This window comes from Diabrotica virgifera, chromosome 1, assembly GCF_917563875.1.
Source record: "Diabrotica virgifera virgifera chromosome 1, PGI_DIABVI_V3a".
Lineage (NCBI taxonomy): Eukaryota > Metazoa > Arthropoda > Insecta > Coleoptera > Chrysomelidae > Diabrotica > Diabrotica virgifera.
Genome location: NC_065443.1, coordinates 109,722,129 through 109,736,915, shown reverse-complemented (window position 1 = coordinate 109,736,915; position 14,787 = coordinate 109,722,129). Strand labels below are relative to the sequence as shown.

The 14,787-nt window shown below is 34.7% G+C and overlaps 1 protein-coding gene across 1 annotated transcript in view; it reads right to left on the bottom strand.

Moving 5' to 3' along the window:
* The window catches only part of LOC114324272 (growth factor receptor-bound protein 10-like), a 616,793-nt gene extending 602,197 nt beyond the window's left edge, over positions 1 to 14,596 (bottom strand). The window contains exon 1 of the mRNA XM_050660652.1: positions 14,233 to 14,596. Coding sequence (XP_050516609.1) covers positions 14,233 to 14,266 — 34 coding nt within the window. The 5' untranslated portion in view covers positions 14,267 to 14,596. The remainder of the gene's footprint in view (positions 1 to 14,232) is intronic.
* Positions 14,597 to 14,787: the final 191 nt, after the last annotated feature.

Below are 14,787 nucleotides of genomic sequence, written 5' to 3'. Positions count from 1 at the left end.
AAGTATCCTAATAGGTCGTTAGTTAACACGACATATGATGCATGTAACCGAAATCAGCAAAATCTTAACGTACAAATAGTAGAAGATGACATAAACACGATTTTTCCATAGAAGATTATAATTATAATTTCTCGTTTACCTACTACCATGTATGTAGTTTGTTTTTTCTTTTCGTATTGAGATCAAGTCCATTTTCTCTACTCATATCTGATCTGGAGATTATTCTTTGCAAATCATCTAAGCTATTTGCAAAAACTACTAACTGCTTCGTCGGCATATCTAATAGATGCACTCTATTCTGCAAATCTAATATGAGGCACTCTATTCTGCATAATAGAATATGGGCACATGCAGAATAGAGGCACTCTATTCTGTATGCGTGAAAACGTCAGATGTCTTGTTCTACTCTAGCAGCACTTATTGTGGTTGTTCCTCAATTTTCTGAAGGCGATTCAGTAGCAGTGGCGGAACATTTACCTTGGGAGATGGGGCAACTTCCAATAAAACACCAACCCCTAAATACATAAAATAGATAAACCCAAACTACAAGAACTAGATAATAACATGTGCAATAAGTTCCCTTAATTTTACTAACTGTCGAGTTAATTGGGTTGAATTTATCATTCAAGTCTGTCGTAAGTTTCATGTCAGCTAATATACTTTTTATGTTTCAACAATTTTTTCTTTAATTCTGGACCGTCTTACGGGGGAATTACCCTATTCCCCCCTAGATCCGCCGCTGTTCAGTAGTTTTCTAAAGATAAGGCAGAACTGCAGCTATGGTATTGGATAAGTCTGACCCATTAATGAAAACATGCTAATTATTATGTCACTGTAGCAACACATTTTCTATCGGACTTCTTCAGTTTTCTGAGTAGGTTTCGTAGGTCTTTTGAAGACTAAAATACGATGTATCTATTTTTAACCACGAATTCATATGCAACACGCAAATCTCTCTTCAATCCTGACCCTCCGGAGGGAGTGTAGTGGTCGACGTGATGTCGTGTATTGTCCGTCTCCAAAGATCTCTGTCTCTGGTCATTTCTTTTAACTCATGCATAGGTCTTTTGCATCTTTTGCATATTCCCGTAATTTGATCGATCCATCTTGTTGGGGATCTACTTCGTGATCTTTGTCCTTCCACCTTTCCTTGTATAATGAGTCTTTCCATGTTTTCTGTGTTTGCTCTCATAACATGTCCAAAGTATTTTAATTGTTGGAGATGGACTTTACTGGAGAGTGGTTGGCTAACTTTTAGATCTCTTAAAATTGAATTATTTTTTCCACGGTCGGTCCAAGGAATTCGTAACATTGATCTCTAACAGAGCATTTCAGTGGCGTCTATCTTTCTTCCCTACAATTGTCTCAGGGTCCAAGATTCACATCCGTAGGTCAGTATTGGGAATATTAAGCAGTTGATCCACCTCATCTTTAACGCTCTTGAAATTTGACAATCCTTCCATATTGTGGTCATTTTTGCTGTGGCAACTTTTGCTAGATCACATCTACGTTTTATTTCTTCCTGTAGTGACCCTGTGTTTGTGATTAATGATACCAGATATAAGTATGAGCTCACAACCTCAAACCGATCAATTGTGGTTATGTGTCGATGATTGTTATGTAGTCTATTCACTATCATAATCTTTGTCTTTGATATGTTTAATTGCAGACCAAATATTTGACTTTCGTTTTCAACCAGTCGTATAAGATCAATCAGCTCTGCTTGACTATTTGCAAGAAGGGCTGTGTTATCTGCGAAACGTAGGTTGTTTATTTTATGATCATTTATTGAGATGCCTTTTTCCCATCCTTCAAGTGCTCTTCTCATAATATGCTCTCCATAACACGCAAATATGTATGAAAAAAATGAGTATCTCTTCTTTCAATAATAGATATTTTCATTCACTTGACCGTGAATTAGTAAAGTTAACGTGAACCGAGTACCTGAATCTAAGAACTTCAGAAGGCTGTAGCTCGAAAATAGTAGTTTTTCAGACCCAGGTGCCATGGACTTTTTTAATCTATTCACTGAGAACTATCATTGACCAAAGTTTCGTTAAATTTGACCGGGACCACTTTTACATAAGGAGTGGTCCTTTGACAGTCCTTTCATATTGTGATCGTTTTTGCTGCGGCTGCTTGACTAGATCATATCTAGTCAATCTAAAGAAGAAGAAAAGAAAAGTCAGATATAATAATTATATGGTGCTCCCTGAAATGCGTTTAAAAAAATATATTAATGTTGCAATAAAATATAAATGGTTTTTCCATTCACTGTCTGCACATTAGTTGCTATTGTTTTTACTTACAATGTCGTTACAAAATCGTATTACGACTATAAACAAACAAAAAATTTGTGTCACTGTCAACTCAAGGTTACTAGTTTTCATGGTAGCATCATATTTTTTTTCATTTGATAGTCGCAATTTATCTAAATATAGCTTATATTTCGTGCAGCAACTAGCGCGAAAAATATATTAAAACAGAAAACAAATATCTATAAAAAAGTAATAAAATAAATAGTACATACTACCTAGAATTATATAGAATAGATTATTGATGGTACTCTTAAAAAATTTTTATTTGTTTGGAACATATATATTTACATAGCAATATACAATAAGCTATCTGCAGTTTTCATCTTCTTTAAGTGTCGTCTCCCAATAGGAGGTTGGATATCATTATCACTAGCTTTACTCTATCTATCTCTGCTCTGAAGAGTTCTATGGTACTGCAGTTAAACCAGCTCCTTAAATGTTTCAACTGGTACTCTCCTTTCTCGTAAGCGAAAACTTTCTTTCGCGAAGGCGAGGATATTTCAAACATCTACTATACAACTGACCTTCAAAGAATAAAGAAAAGAAAAACATTTTTCGATGCAGGAGGTGAAAGTCAAACAATTTTAAAGGGACAAGAGAGATTCAAAATTGCACTGTTTAATGTTATATGCGACAATATTCCTCAACATCTTTTAAAGATTATTGAATGCTACAAGGATGTAACATCAGCTTTTAAATGTTTTTTACTCTAGATAAAGAAGAAGTCAAGACGTCAATTAATACTTTATGCGAGAAATATAAAAACGATGTTGATGAAACCAAACAGAACTTGCATAATGAAATTACCCAACGCTATGCCAAAATTTGAATAAACATACAATTTATGAAAAATTTGATGTCATCCAGGATGTAAAGGCAACTTTTCCCAATATTTTAACTTTACTGCAAATTTATTTGACGATACCAATTTCTAATGCGTCAAGCGAGCGGTATTTTTCGGCTTTAAAAAGAATAAAAACATATTTAACGTCAAATTTGGGTCAATAAAACCTAGACGCATTATCACTATTGTATACCTAATATAGAGAATGAAGAACTGGAGAAACTGAATTGTGATAATATTAAATGGCAGTTTGCGAATACCAAGTCAAGAAAAAAAGTGATCTAATTTTTGTCTTTATGTATTTTTAGAATGTTTTTTTTTGTTTGTCATGCGTTGTTTTGTGGAACTTTCTGTTTTTTATTATGTTTTTAAATGTATTTTTTGGATTATTTTACAATATACCTTTATAGTTAGTGCAAGTGTTTTCTTGTTAAAAAGCTGACAACGAATAGCAATGAAGGGGGCCCCTAAAGCTCCAGCGCCCAGGTCCCGAAATTAGGTTAAACCGGCACTGCCCAGATATTGTAACTTTCTTTCTATTATTTGCTCATTTCTCACAATACTTCCCTGTTCGTTTTCTTCTGTGTCGTTGCTATTGTAAGCATCATTCTGTAATATCACATTTCAAATGACTGTAGTTTATTTATGTGTTCTTGCTTCAATGTCCAGCTTTCAACTCCATACTGCAGTATCAAGAACACGTAGCATCTCAGAGGTTTTACTCTCAGTTCTAATCTAAGGTCTTTGAGCTATGTACAGTTTGCGAAATGTTTTAAAACGTGAAAATTATTTGGTTTATCACGATCATATAAAAATTTTATATTGACCCCCCCCCCCCATCAATATAAATATTATCCAAGTTTATGCTCCCACTGCAGACAAAGAAGAGGAAGAAGCTATCGAGTTTTATGAGAATATCAACAGAATTATACAGACAACTCCACGACAGGAAGTTCTTATTATTATGGGAGACTTTAATGCCAAGATTGGAGCTGGAGATCAGACGCAGTACATCGGCGCACTTGGACTTGGAGTCAGAAACGACAGATTAGACCTCCTAGAAAAATTCGCAGAAGACTGAGCGCCCGTTGTCACTAACACATTTTTCCAATTACCACCTCGAAAGCTGTAAACATGGAAATCCCACTCAAGACAAACCCGGGAGAATTATTAGAAATCAATTAGATTACATTTTAATAAACAAAAGATTCCGAAACAGCTTTACATCTGTCAAGACTTATCCTGGAGCAGACTTAGAGACGGACCACGTTCCACTGGTAAGAGTATTTCGCGTCAAACTCAAAATAGTGCAGAAAAAGAAATCACAATCATATGACCTACATATGCTAAAAGACCCTGACACGAAAATGAGGGTCCAAGCCACGTTAAACGAGCAAGTGACTGCAATTAGAGACGCATCGAACAAAGAACAAATGATCAAACAGACGACCGAAATAGTTCAAAATGTAAAGGATACACTTAAAGGCAGATAAATTAACCAAGAAGAAATCGTGGATGACAGATGAGATCCTGAAACTAATGGAGGAAAGAAGAAATGCCAAAAATGACCCCGACACATACAAAACAATCAATATATCAATAAGAAGGAAAATTAGAGAAGCGAAAGAAAAAGAAGCAATGGAGAGATGCCAAGAAATTGAGATCCTACAATCAAAGTACGATAGTCACAATGTACATAGGAAAGTTAAAGAACTCACAGGTGGACTAAGACGGAGACAGAGAGGAAATCTAACTGGTTCTGACGGAAACATTATCTTAGATAAACAGAGTAAAATTAGAACGTGGAAAGAATATCTAGAAAAACTATTTGAACACCAAAGAGACAACACATTTGAGCTAGAAAAAGCGGTAAATTGATGGACCAAGAATATTACAGCAGGAAGTTTATTCTGCCATAATACAGCTAAAGGATGGCAGCAGGTCCCGATAATATACAAGCAGAACTACTCAAACTGATGGACAGCGAATCAATATAGCAATAATCACAAAGATATTCAACAACATATACAACTCTGGATAAATGCCAACAGAATGGCTGAAGTCTGAGTTTATTGCACTTCCAAAAAAACCAGGAGCCAAAAAGTGCGAAAAATACCGTACGATAAGCCTGATGAGTCATCTCCTAAAATTGTTCCTAAAGGTAATCCATACGAGAATTTACAAGCTATGTGAAAGTCAAATTTCGCCCAACTAGTTCGGGTTCATAAATGCTGTTGGTACGAGAGAGGCTTTGCTTTCAATACAAGTCTTATTCCAGAGATGCAGAGACGTAAATTGCGACGTATAAGCATGTCTGGTTGATTACGAGAAGGCGTTTGATCGAGTACAACACGCCAAGATGATGCAAATACTAAAAGAAGCAGGAATTAACAACCAAGATCTGAAAATAATTAGAAACCTTTACTGGAATCAGACTGCAAACCTCAGAGTTGACGGTGAACTCACCGAATATGTCAAAATCATGCGTGGAGTGAGGCAAGGCTGCATTTTGTCCCCCCTAATTTTCAATCTTTACTCTGAAAGAATATTTATCGAAACTTTGCACGAAACTGAAAAAGGTATTCTACTAAACGGGTACCGGCTAAATAATAACAAGTATGCAGATGACACCATAGTATTTGCGGACAACCTAGAAGACCTACAAGTCCTCATGGACAAAATCACGTATTACAGTCAACAATATGGACTCAATATAAACGTAAAGAAAACAAAGCTTATGATCGTCAGAAAGAAAAAGATAACAGAAGGTCACCTATATATCAACCAAACTCATGTAGAAAGAGTGAGGCACTACAACTACCTCGGCACCATAATAAATGAAGAATGGACCAACAACCAAGAAATAAGAGCGCGCATCGGAAAAGCTAGATCAATCTTCAACCGTATGGGGGCGTTTTTCAAGAGCCACAACCTTTCTCTTGGTATAAAAGTAAGAATGTTGAGATGTTACGTCTTCTCTGTCCTTTTTTATGGTGTTGAATCATGGACCTTGAACGAGGATATGTGCCGAAAATTGGAATCATTTGAGATATGGCTATATCGGAGAATTCTTAAAATCCCATGGACTGATCGGGTCACACATGAGGAGGTTCTTAGAAGAATGGGGAAGAACCGAGAAGTACTAACCACCATCAAATGTCGAAAGTTGGAATACTTTGGACACATTATGCGAAATAAATCTAGATATGCCCTCCTACATGCCATCCTGCAAGGAAAAATATTTGGAAAACGAGGTCCAGGAAGAAAAAGAACATCCTGGTTAGAGAACCTCAGGACCTGGTTCAACACAACATCTGTGCAGCTTTTCCGCGTTGATGCAGATAAAGTGAAGATTGCCATGATGATCGCCAACATTCGTCACGGATAGGCACATCAAGAAGAAGAAAAATATAAAGATTTCTTCCATGCTCCTAACAATTTTTTTCATTTGTCTCTGTCTTCTGCTACTCTAAGGGTTTAAATAGGGCTAAATACTGAATTTGATCGGACCATCTGGTTGGTGACCCTCCTCTTTTTCTTCTCTCCGGAACCTTTCTACCTCCTCCCCGGAATCTCTCTAAATTACCTCTGCGAACCACTTGTTAAAATAACTGTAGAATTCGCCGCAGACATGTTGTGGAACAGCCTTTTTTAAATATCAAGTTGGTTAAGAATTATTACGTGTGTCCGATAAGCTATACAACGTATGCACAGCATTCTTCTCCAACACCACATCTCAAAGGGAACCACTTAACCAAAGAACTGTAGAATTCGTTGCAGACATATTATGAGCAGACTTTTTTAAATGTCAAGTGGGTTAAGAATGGAAAGGCTTCTAAAAATCAGCTATCCAACGTATGCGCAGCCTTCTTCTCCAACACCATATACCAAAGGAATCATACCGAATGCCTTACGGTAGTCTAAGACATAGATACTTAAATATCGTGTTGAACATTAATGTTATTATCAATGAAGACTATTGAAGTAAATTCGATTTCATAATAATCAAGTGAAGTGTTCTTAAATGATGTCAAAAAAAATGCTGCAATTTTGCAAAATTTTGCAATTTTCTATTCTTTTATTATTTTAAATAAAAATACATAACTTAAAAAATATTCGCTAAAAATTTCAGATTGATCGGAGCAAAATTACCGAAAATGCAGCATGTTGAATATCTCTACCTTCGACTCGCTTAGCAGCAGCTTGAGCGTAATGAAAATAAATCATCAATATGTTCCTATTCTCTTGTTTAAATAACTCCACGATTCAAAAACATATTCGGGTGTGCATTACTTTACAACTTGACAGACAAAAACAAATTTAAAAATTAAAGTTGTCAAAACTTTAAACGCGTTTTTCTCAAAACTGCTGATTTCAAAGACAGTTGACAGTTGGAACTCAAAAACTACTTGGCCAATCTACCTGAAATGTTGTATATATTTTCTTTAGATTATTCGTGAGGTAACGTTGTTGAGGTATTGTTTGTTTTATACTTATTTTTTATTTAACAAAAATAAATATGTTCACACTTTTTTTACAAAAAATTTCGTTATTTTGACTTCTGGGCGATACCAAAAACTCAAAAACTTGGTCATCGTTGGCTTATTTGGCTTATTTTTCAATAGTTTGCCTTAATTTTTTTTTTGAATATTTTTTTTATAGTTTCAATTGATTACCCCCCTTCAAAGGCTATACAGGGTGTCCAGAAACTCTACCGACAAACGAAGACAGGAAACTCCTCATATAATTTTAAGACATTTTAACCCAATTCATCTAGTCCAAAAATGCTTCCTGGAGCTGGAGCTCTTTGAAGATGGCGTCTTGTAATAATTAATTTTTCTTAAATACCTCCAGAACGCTTCTATTTAGAACAACAAAAATTGGTATGCATATTTATCTTCCAGAGATAAATCAATTTCATCCATTGTGAATTTCTAGTACCGGTCATTCGCGTCCGTTTTGGATAGGGCAACGGTTATTTTATCGCATAAATTTTTTCGTCTTTAACTTTTAAGCATTTTTGATACTAGTTTATTATATTGTGAGATATTCTAGTACTAAAAGGTACTCGTGATTTAAGTCGGTAGGACACACCGTTTTCTAGAAAAATCGATTTGAAAATTTTTCATTTTTTGAATTTGAAAAAAAAATTGAAAAAAATTTAAAAAAAACTGTGTATTTTACCAACTTATACCAAGAGTAGCTTTTAGTACTAGATACCTCATAATTTAATAATCTAAAGTCAAAAATTCTTAAAAATTAAAGACAAAAAAGTTATGCGATAAAATAACCCTTGACCTACCCAAAACGGACGCATATGACCGGTACTAGAAATTCGAAATTAATGAAATCGATTCATTTCTGGAATATAAACAAACGTACCACTTTTCGTTTTTCTAAATGGTTTTTTTTTGAAATTTTTTTTTTGGAAATTCAAAAAAAGAAAAAATTTTAAATCGATTTTTATAGAAAACGGTGTGTTCTACCGACTTAAAGTAGGAGTACCTTTTAGTACTAGCATACCTTATAATTTAATAATCCAGTGTCAAAAATGCTTAAAAGTTAAAGACATAAAAGTTAAGCGACAAAATAACCGTTGCCCTACCCAAAACGAACGCCTATGACCGGCACTAGAAGTTCACAATAAATGTAATCGATTTATCTCTGGAAGATAAATATGCGTACCAATTTTCATTTTTCTAAGTAAAAGCGTTCTGGAGTTATTTAAGAAAAACTAATTACAAGACGCCATCTTCAAAGAGCTCTCTTAGAAAGCATTTTCGGACTAGAAGAATGTCTTAAATTTATCTGATAAATCTCCTGTCTTCGTTTGTCGGTAGAGTTTCTGGACACCCTGTATAAGTGGCGCTATTTTAATTAAGTGGTCTAACATACAAAATAGTGATACAAATAATTTATGCCACTGTCATCAAATCTATGACCTACGTTTATAATTCTCCTCACGGTCCTCGTATAATCAAATATATTATTATTGTTCCTGTCTTAATTATTCATGCAGAAATCAATATCCTAATAACCCATGACGTGTTTATTTACTTCATGTCAACTCCAGATATTCCCTTATTTTTCACTGCTTACTCATTGTCTTTTCCGATGAGAATGAATCAGGCAAAAATTGATACCGACGTGGCCGTAATTGCTAGGGGTAAATACTTTATGAGAAAAGTTTGTAGGCACTGAAAAAATAAACAATACAACAATGATGAAAATGTCTTAAGGCAAAATTCAATAACAAAACTGACGTAGGACACGGATGTTTTAGTCCAATTTGGTTACGGATTACAATGTATTAAAATTAAACAGATTTAGGTCTGGATCCCGCGTATGAAAAAAAAGTTGATTAATAGCAAGCTGAAAATTTGTTAATAGCTTAAGGGTGTCTAGTCGGATAAACTTTGATATATGGGAACATTGGAACAGAGGCAGTTTTAATTGTGAAACAAGTTAAAAATTTGGAACGGTTAGACCACGAAAACGGCACATTTATTTTGTCCGACAGAACAGACTTAAACTCTCCGAACGGAGATTAAACTCTCATGCAAAGATCAGACTGCTATTTATCACCTGTCATAATTCCTGTCATTTGACATATTCTACATGTTCCACTAATTAAAACGCCCATTTGGTGATAAATATCAGTCTGATTTTTGCATGCGAGTTTAATCTCTGTTCGGAGAGTTTAAGTCTGTTCTGTCGGACAAAATACATGTGCCGTTTTCGTGGTCTGACCGTTCCAAATTTTTAACCTGTTCCACAATTAAAACTTCCCCTGTTTCAGTGTTCCCATATATCAAAGTTTGTCCGACTAGATACCCTTAAGCTATTAACAAATTTTCAGCTTGCTATTAATCAACTTTTTTTTTCATACGCCGTATCCAGACCTATAATCTATCTGGTTCCTTTCGGTTTACATGTTCATTCCAGTTTTCCTTTCTTGTTTTTATCCAGCTGTTAATATTTTGAATTTTCTTATTAGTAAACGGTGTATTTGATTGGCACCTCGTACAATTGGTAGATCAAGTTTCATTTATGAGTAACATTATCCATTTTCTTGTCAGAGTAGTCAATATTTAACGTTCCACCCTCAGTTAAATATTGTGCTTTAGGTGTTAGGAAAAAAAATCCAAAAGCCACCCCTGGTCATTGTGACGTTCGATCCCATTTCATCTTATTAAAATTCCTATTGGTAATTACTCTACCTAGAATGAGTGGTTAAGCGAACTCTGTGAACTTTTCATTGGGTTAAAAGGTTAAATGACCATCTCGGTCTTACAATTGTTAAGGAATTAAATCGACATACGATAAGCAAACGTCTTTTATTTTTCTACTTGATTTTATGGCCTTTACAATTGATGTATCATACATATCGGGATTTGATCGTATTTTAAGAGGCGTGTCTACTGGATCAAAAGTATAAATATATCTAGCAAATAAAACCCGTGTTGAGCTGCCCCCCCCCCTTGCAAAAATTAAAAAACAAATAGCCCTGATTTATGAGCTCTCATATTCCGCAAATTAAAAATTTTGAGCTCGTTCCACTCAGCAGAAATTTAATATTTTAGTGGGGGGGGCTGAGTCAGCCCCCCCCCCACTACTTAAAAATAGAAATATTAAATCGATTTTTGCGGCAGAATTACGAGCTATTTATGAGCTCTTGAAATGATATAGTTTCGATTTTTGAGCTCATTCCCTTCACCCCCAAACAACCATTTAATTGATTTAACTTAAGAAAAAAATGCTGAGAAAACTTAAAATATATCGTATTGCGGATATAATTCCTATAGCTTATATATTATAAGAATAAACTATTAAATAACGTGCATTTCGATTATTGAGCTACAACCCCTTCGCAAGAAAACTACCCCATCTTCCCGGCTTAAGAGAAAGTTGTACTTAAAGTTCATGAAATTAATTATTTGGCGACTACATGTCATTTAATAATTTATGAGCTTCCAAATTGCGCGCATTTAGATCAGTAAATTGCAATTTATTTTGTATAGTGCAGTCACTGAAGGTAAAAATCAACGATTACCTTCAATTTCGGTGAACCTTCATCGATTTTCACGAAAATTGATCAGTGGTTAGAGGATACCTCAAGAAACAAAGGTGACATGGTGCCACCTTGCGCCTTTACCCTGAGGGTGGATACCGCCCCTTCTCGGGGGTGAAAATTATTTTATAAAAAATAACTGCACAAATCAATAAAAGGACAAATTATAAGCAACATTTGTTATATAAAGTTATTAAAATAAGTCAATACTTTTTAAATTGGAAAAGCTGTTCACGTGGGCTCAAAATGGTTTGACTCAGCCATGTTGTCTTTTTAATATATAAAAAAATTTAGATGTGATTTATTCATTTTAAGGGGTTGTTATACCCGATATCTGTGGCTTTTGCCCAGTATCCATGTATTTTATTGTCTCGTTTAGCAATTGCTCTGATGATGCCACGTTATGTGTTGAAAGTACTTAGTTCAGCTGATAATAAAACATTTTTTACACACTATCAAAAGTTTTTTGAGAACATACACCTATTTGCCGTTTTGACCTGAAATACTTTTTAAGTTATTAAAGATCAAAAATTTTAATTATTCGTGAAAAGAATGCATGTTTTGAAGCGGTTTTTCGTAAATCACTGAGAAACTAAGTTTTTACAAAAAAGGTAATAGTAGTTTAATTGGTATAGCTTATATTCTAAGAATAAACTCTTAAATCACGCGCATTTCGACTATTGAGCTACAACCCCTTCGTAAGAAAACCATCCCATATTCCCGTTAGTATACGTTAAACAATACGGAATAACCTTTCTATTTTAACGTAGGTACGTTATTTTTTTAACGTCCTTTAAAATTTAACATATTCCTTACAGAATTACCACTTAAATCAACTAAATTACATTTACGTTAAAAAGAGAGAATTACCCTCTGGTATCTATAAACCGAAAATTAGCACCTGCTAGGGAAGATGTCAAATATCTGGTCATCCACATAGATAATTACTTAAATTGGGAACATATATTGAGTCGTATAATTCCAATCTCCGCTAACTCCACACACAAGTAATTCTCAGTAAAAGCAAAAAACTGTATTTATTATTTCAGAGCACCTGTCTAAATGAATTGAAATTATTCCATTAGGGAATATAATAATTCTAATTCGTTGACAAGCCTGATTTACGTAACTTGGTTAATAAAACAAAAGATAAAAATTTATTTAAGTATAAAAAAGTGGATTTAGCAGGTTTTGAAACTAACCAGTGGAGATAGCTTGGAATTAGCGAATTTTGGATATAAGTACAAGTGAATTTAACGACTTTTCCTTTTTCTTTTTTTATTAGGACATGCTTTTTCAACTCGTTTAGTTATTTCTTCCAATATTTTAATTAATAAAAGAAAATTACGGACAATATTCACACAGTTTTGAACTATACCGCCATATTGAAATCTTCAGAATGAAAGGAGCTGGAGGGTTTTGGAAAAAATTCTTAACCTTACTGTCAATTTTAGTGGGAATCTGGCGGTTTTAGGTACAAAACGAACATAATAACATCTAAAAAATTGCACAGACTATCTAAAAACAACTATAGTTCAAAATATGCAAAAAGTGGAGTTAGCGGACATTGGAATTATAGAGTCATGGTCCAAATTACTACAACTGGGCATATTTTACAAGCAAATGCACTGGTTTATGAATCGGAAGTCATGATTAAGTATCCAGAACAAATTTCTTCCCTATAAGGAAGTACTACGACCCGTCTGGATGTGGGATTCAAATCTGGAGAACTGATAGTAAACCAAATATGAAAAGACTACAACGATTAAAATCCAAAGACCTTCGTAATGTCTGCAATGTTCCATTCTTCTTCTTATTTACGTGCCATCTCCGCGACGAAGGTTGACAATCATCATTGCTATTCTAACTTTTGACACTACAGCCCGAAAGAGTTCAGTTGAGCTGCATCCAAACAGGACATTTTTCTTCTTCTTCTTCTAAAAGTGCCTATCTTCTGGAGATGTTGGCGACCACATTGACCCATATTATTCTATTTACGGCAGCTCGAAATAGATCAGTTGACGTTAGACCAGTCCACTTCCTAAGATTGGCCAGCCAGGATATACGTCTACGTCCAGGGCCTCTCCTGCCCTCAATTTTTCTTCTACCTACATGAATCTTCTGCGTCTTCCTTGAATTTTTCCCTGCATTATTAATTTTAGGAACTCATATCTCGTCACCACGTGTTATATGACCAAGTATTGCAGTTTTCTTATTTTGATTCAATCCAGTATCTCCCTGCTGTTCTCTATTCCTCTTAGTACTTCTTCATTGGTTATTCTGTCGGTCCAGGAGATTCATGAAATTTCTGTCTATTCAAGAGATGCAATGTTCCATGGTATGTGTCAAACCATGTTATTCATCATGACCTGAATGTTAAAACTGATGAAGAAGTAACCGTCACTCAGTGTACAAACTGTTTCAAGATACTACCATCTCATCCAAATCCACTGGTCAATGATCTCCTGAACCCACCACTGCTTAGAAGACTAAACAAGGTTGGATCCTCTAGATCTCTCTAACGCTAGGAACTAGCTAGAATTTAGAATTGCTAGAAGTTACTGATTTGTATAAAAGTCAGAAATTTGGTAATGTCAACTAAATATAGCTAAAGGGAGCTCACCACTGGGTGTAGCGTGCAGCTCCCGCTGTGTCATTTTTTCTATCTCTGTCAAACATGTTGTTTATTGTTATACTGATAACAGATTGCAATAAATAAAAAAGGAAGTTTAAAAAAATGTAATTGATTTCTTTAAATGAACACTCATAATAATAATACTGTATTCATAAATAATAATATTTATTTTTTGTACAAGAACTTGGGATAAATCGTTCTTAAATTATAGATAAATAAAATTATCTCCCTATGGGGTATTAAAGTTTATGTGTTTATGTGTAGTAATTAAGTATGTAGTTAAATTTAACCTCATGTTTTATAGACCAACACAAGATTTTTTGCTGGTAAAAAAATTGTATGACAAAAAGTTGAAAGTACTTACGGCTCATAGGATCATGCTTTCGTAAACCCAGCATTTTTCTTCGAAACGATGTAACACTATAAAATCAACGTTGTACTGATCAAAGAATAAAAACAAATTCACGAAATAAAACGCACTCACATGTACCTCCTTCACAGCGCACGAAAAAAACGACCAAAACAAAAACGAAAAAAAACACAACACGCCGCGACGCGACGTTGTATTTTAGGATTAACACGGGGACGAAACAGGATTTAAAAAACTAGTTAAACATTTGTAGGTTTTCATTAAAAATTGGCACACGCACATTCGTAAAACATACACATGGAGACATACAGACTACAGACCGTAACAAGAACCTGCACTAACGTTAGCGAACAGTGAAGGAAGGATGGCCGAGCCGAACGAACCATTTGAAAGAGTCAAAACAGTGCGACGTGCTTTGCGAAGATCAGCGCGCGATATCGATGTTGCCAAACGTGGATAGCGCGAATTTCGGCACAATAGTCCAGGAATTCTATTAAATTATGCAAAGAATAAAAAACTAAAAAAATTAATTCAATATTTGTTTTGGGA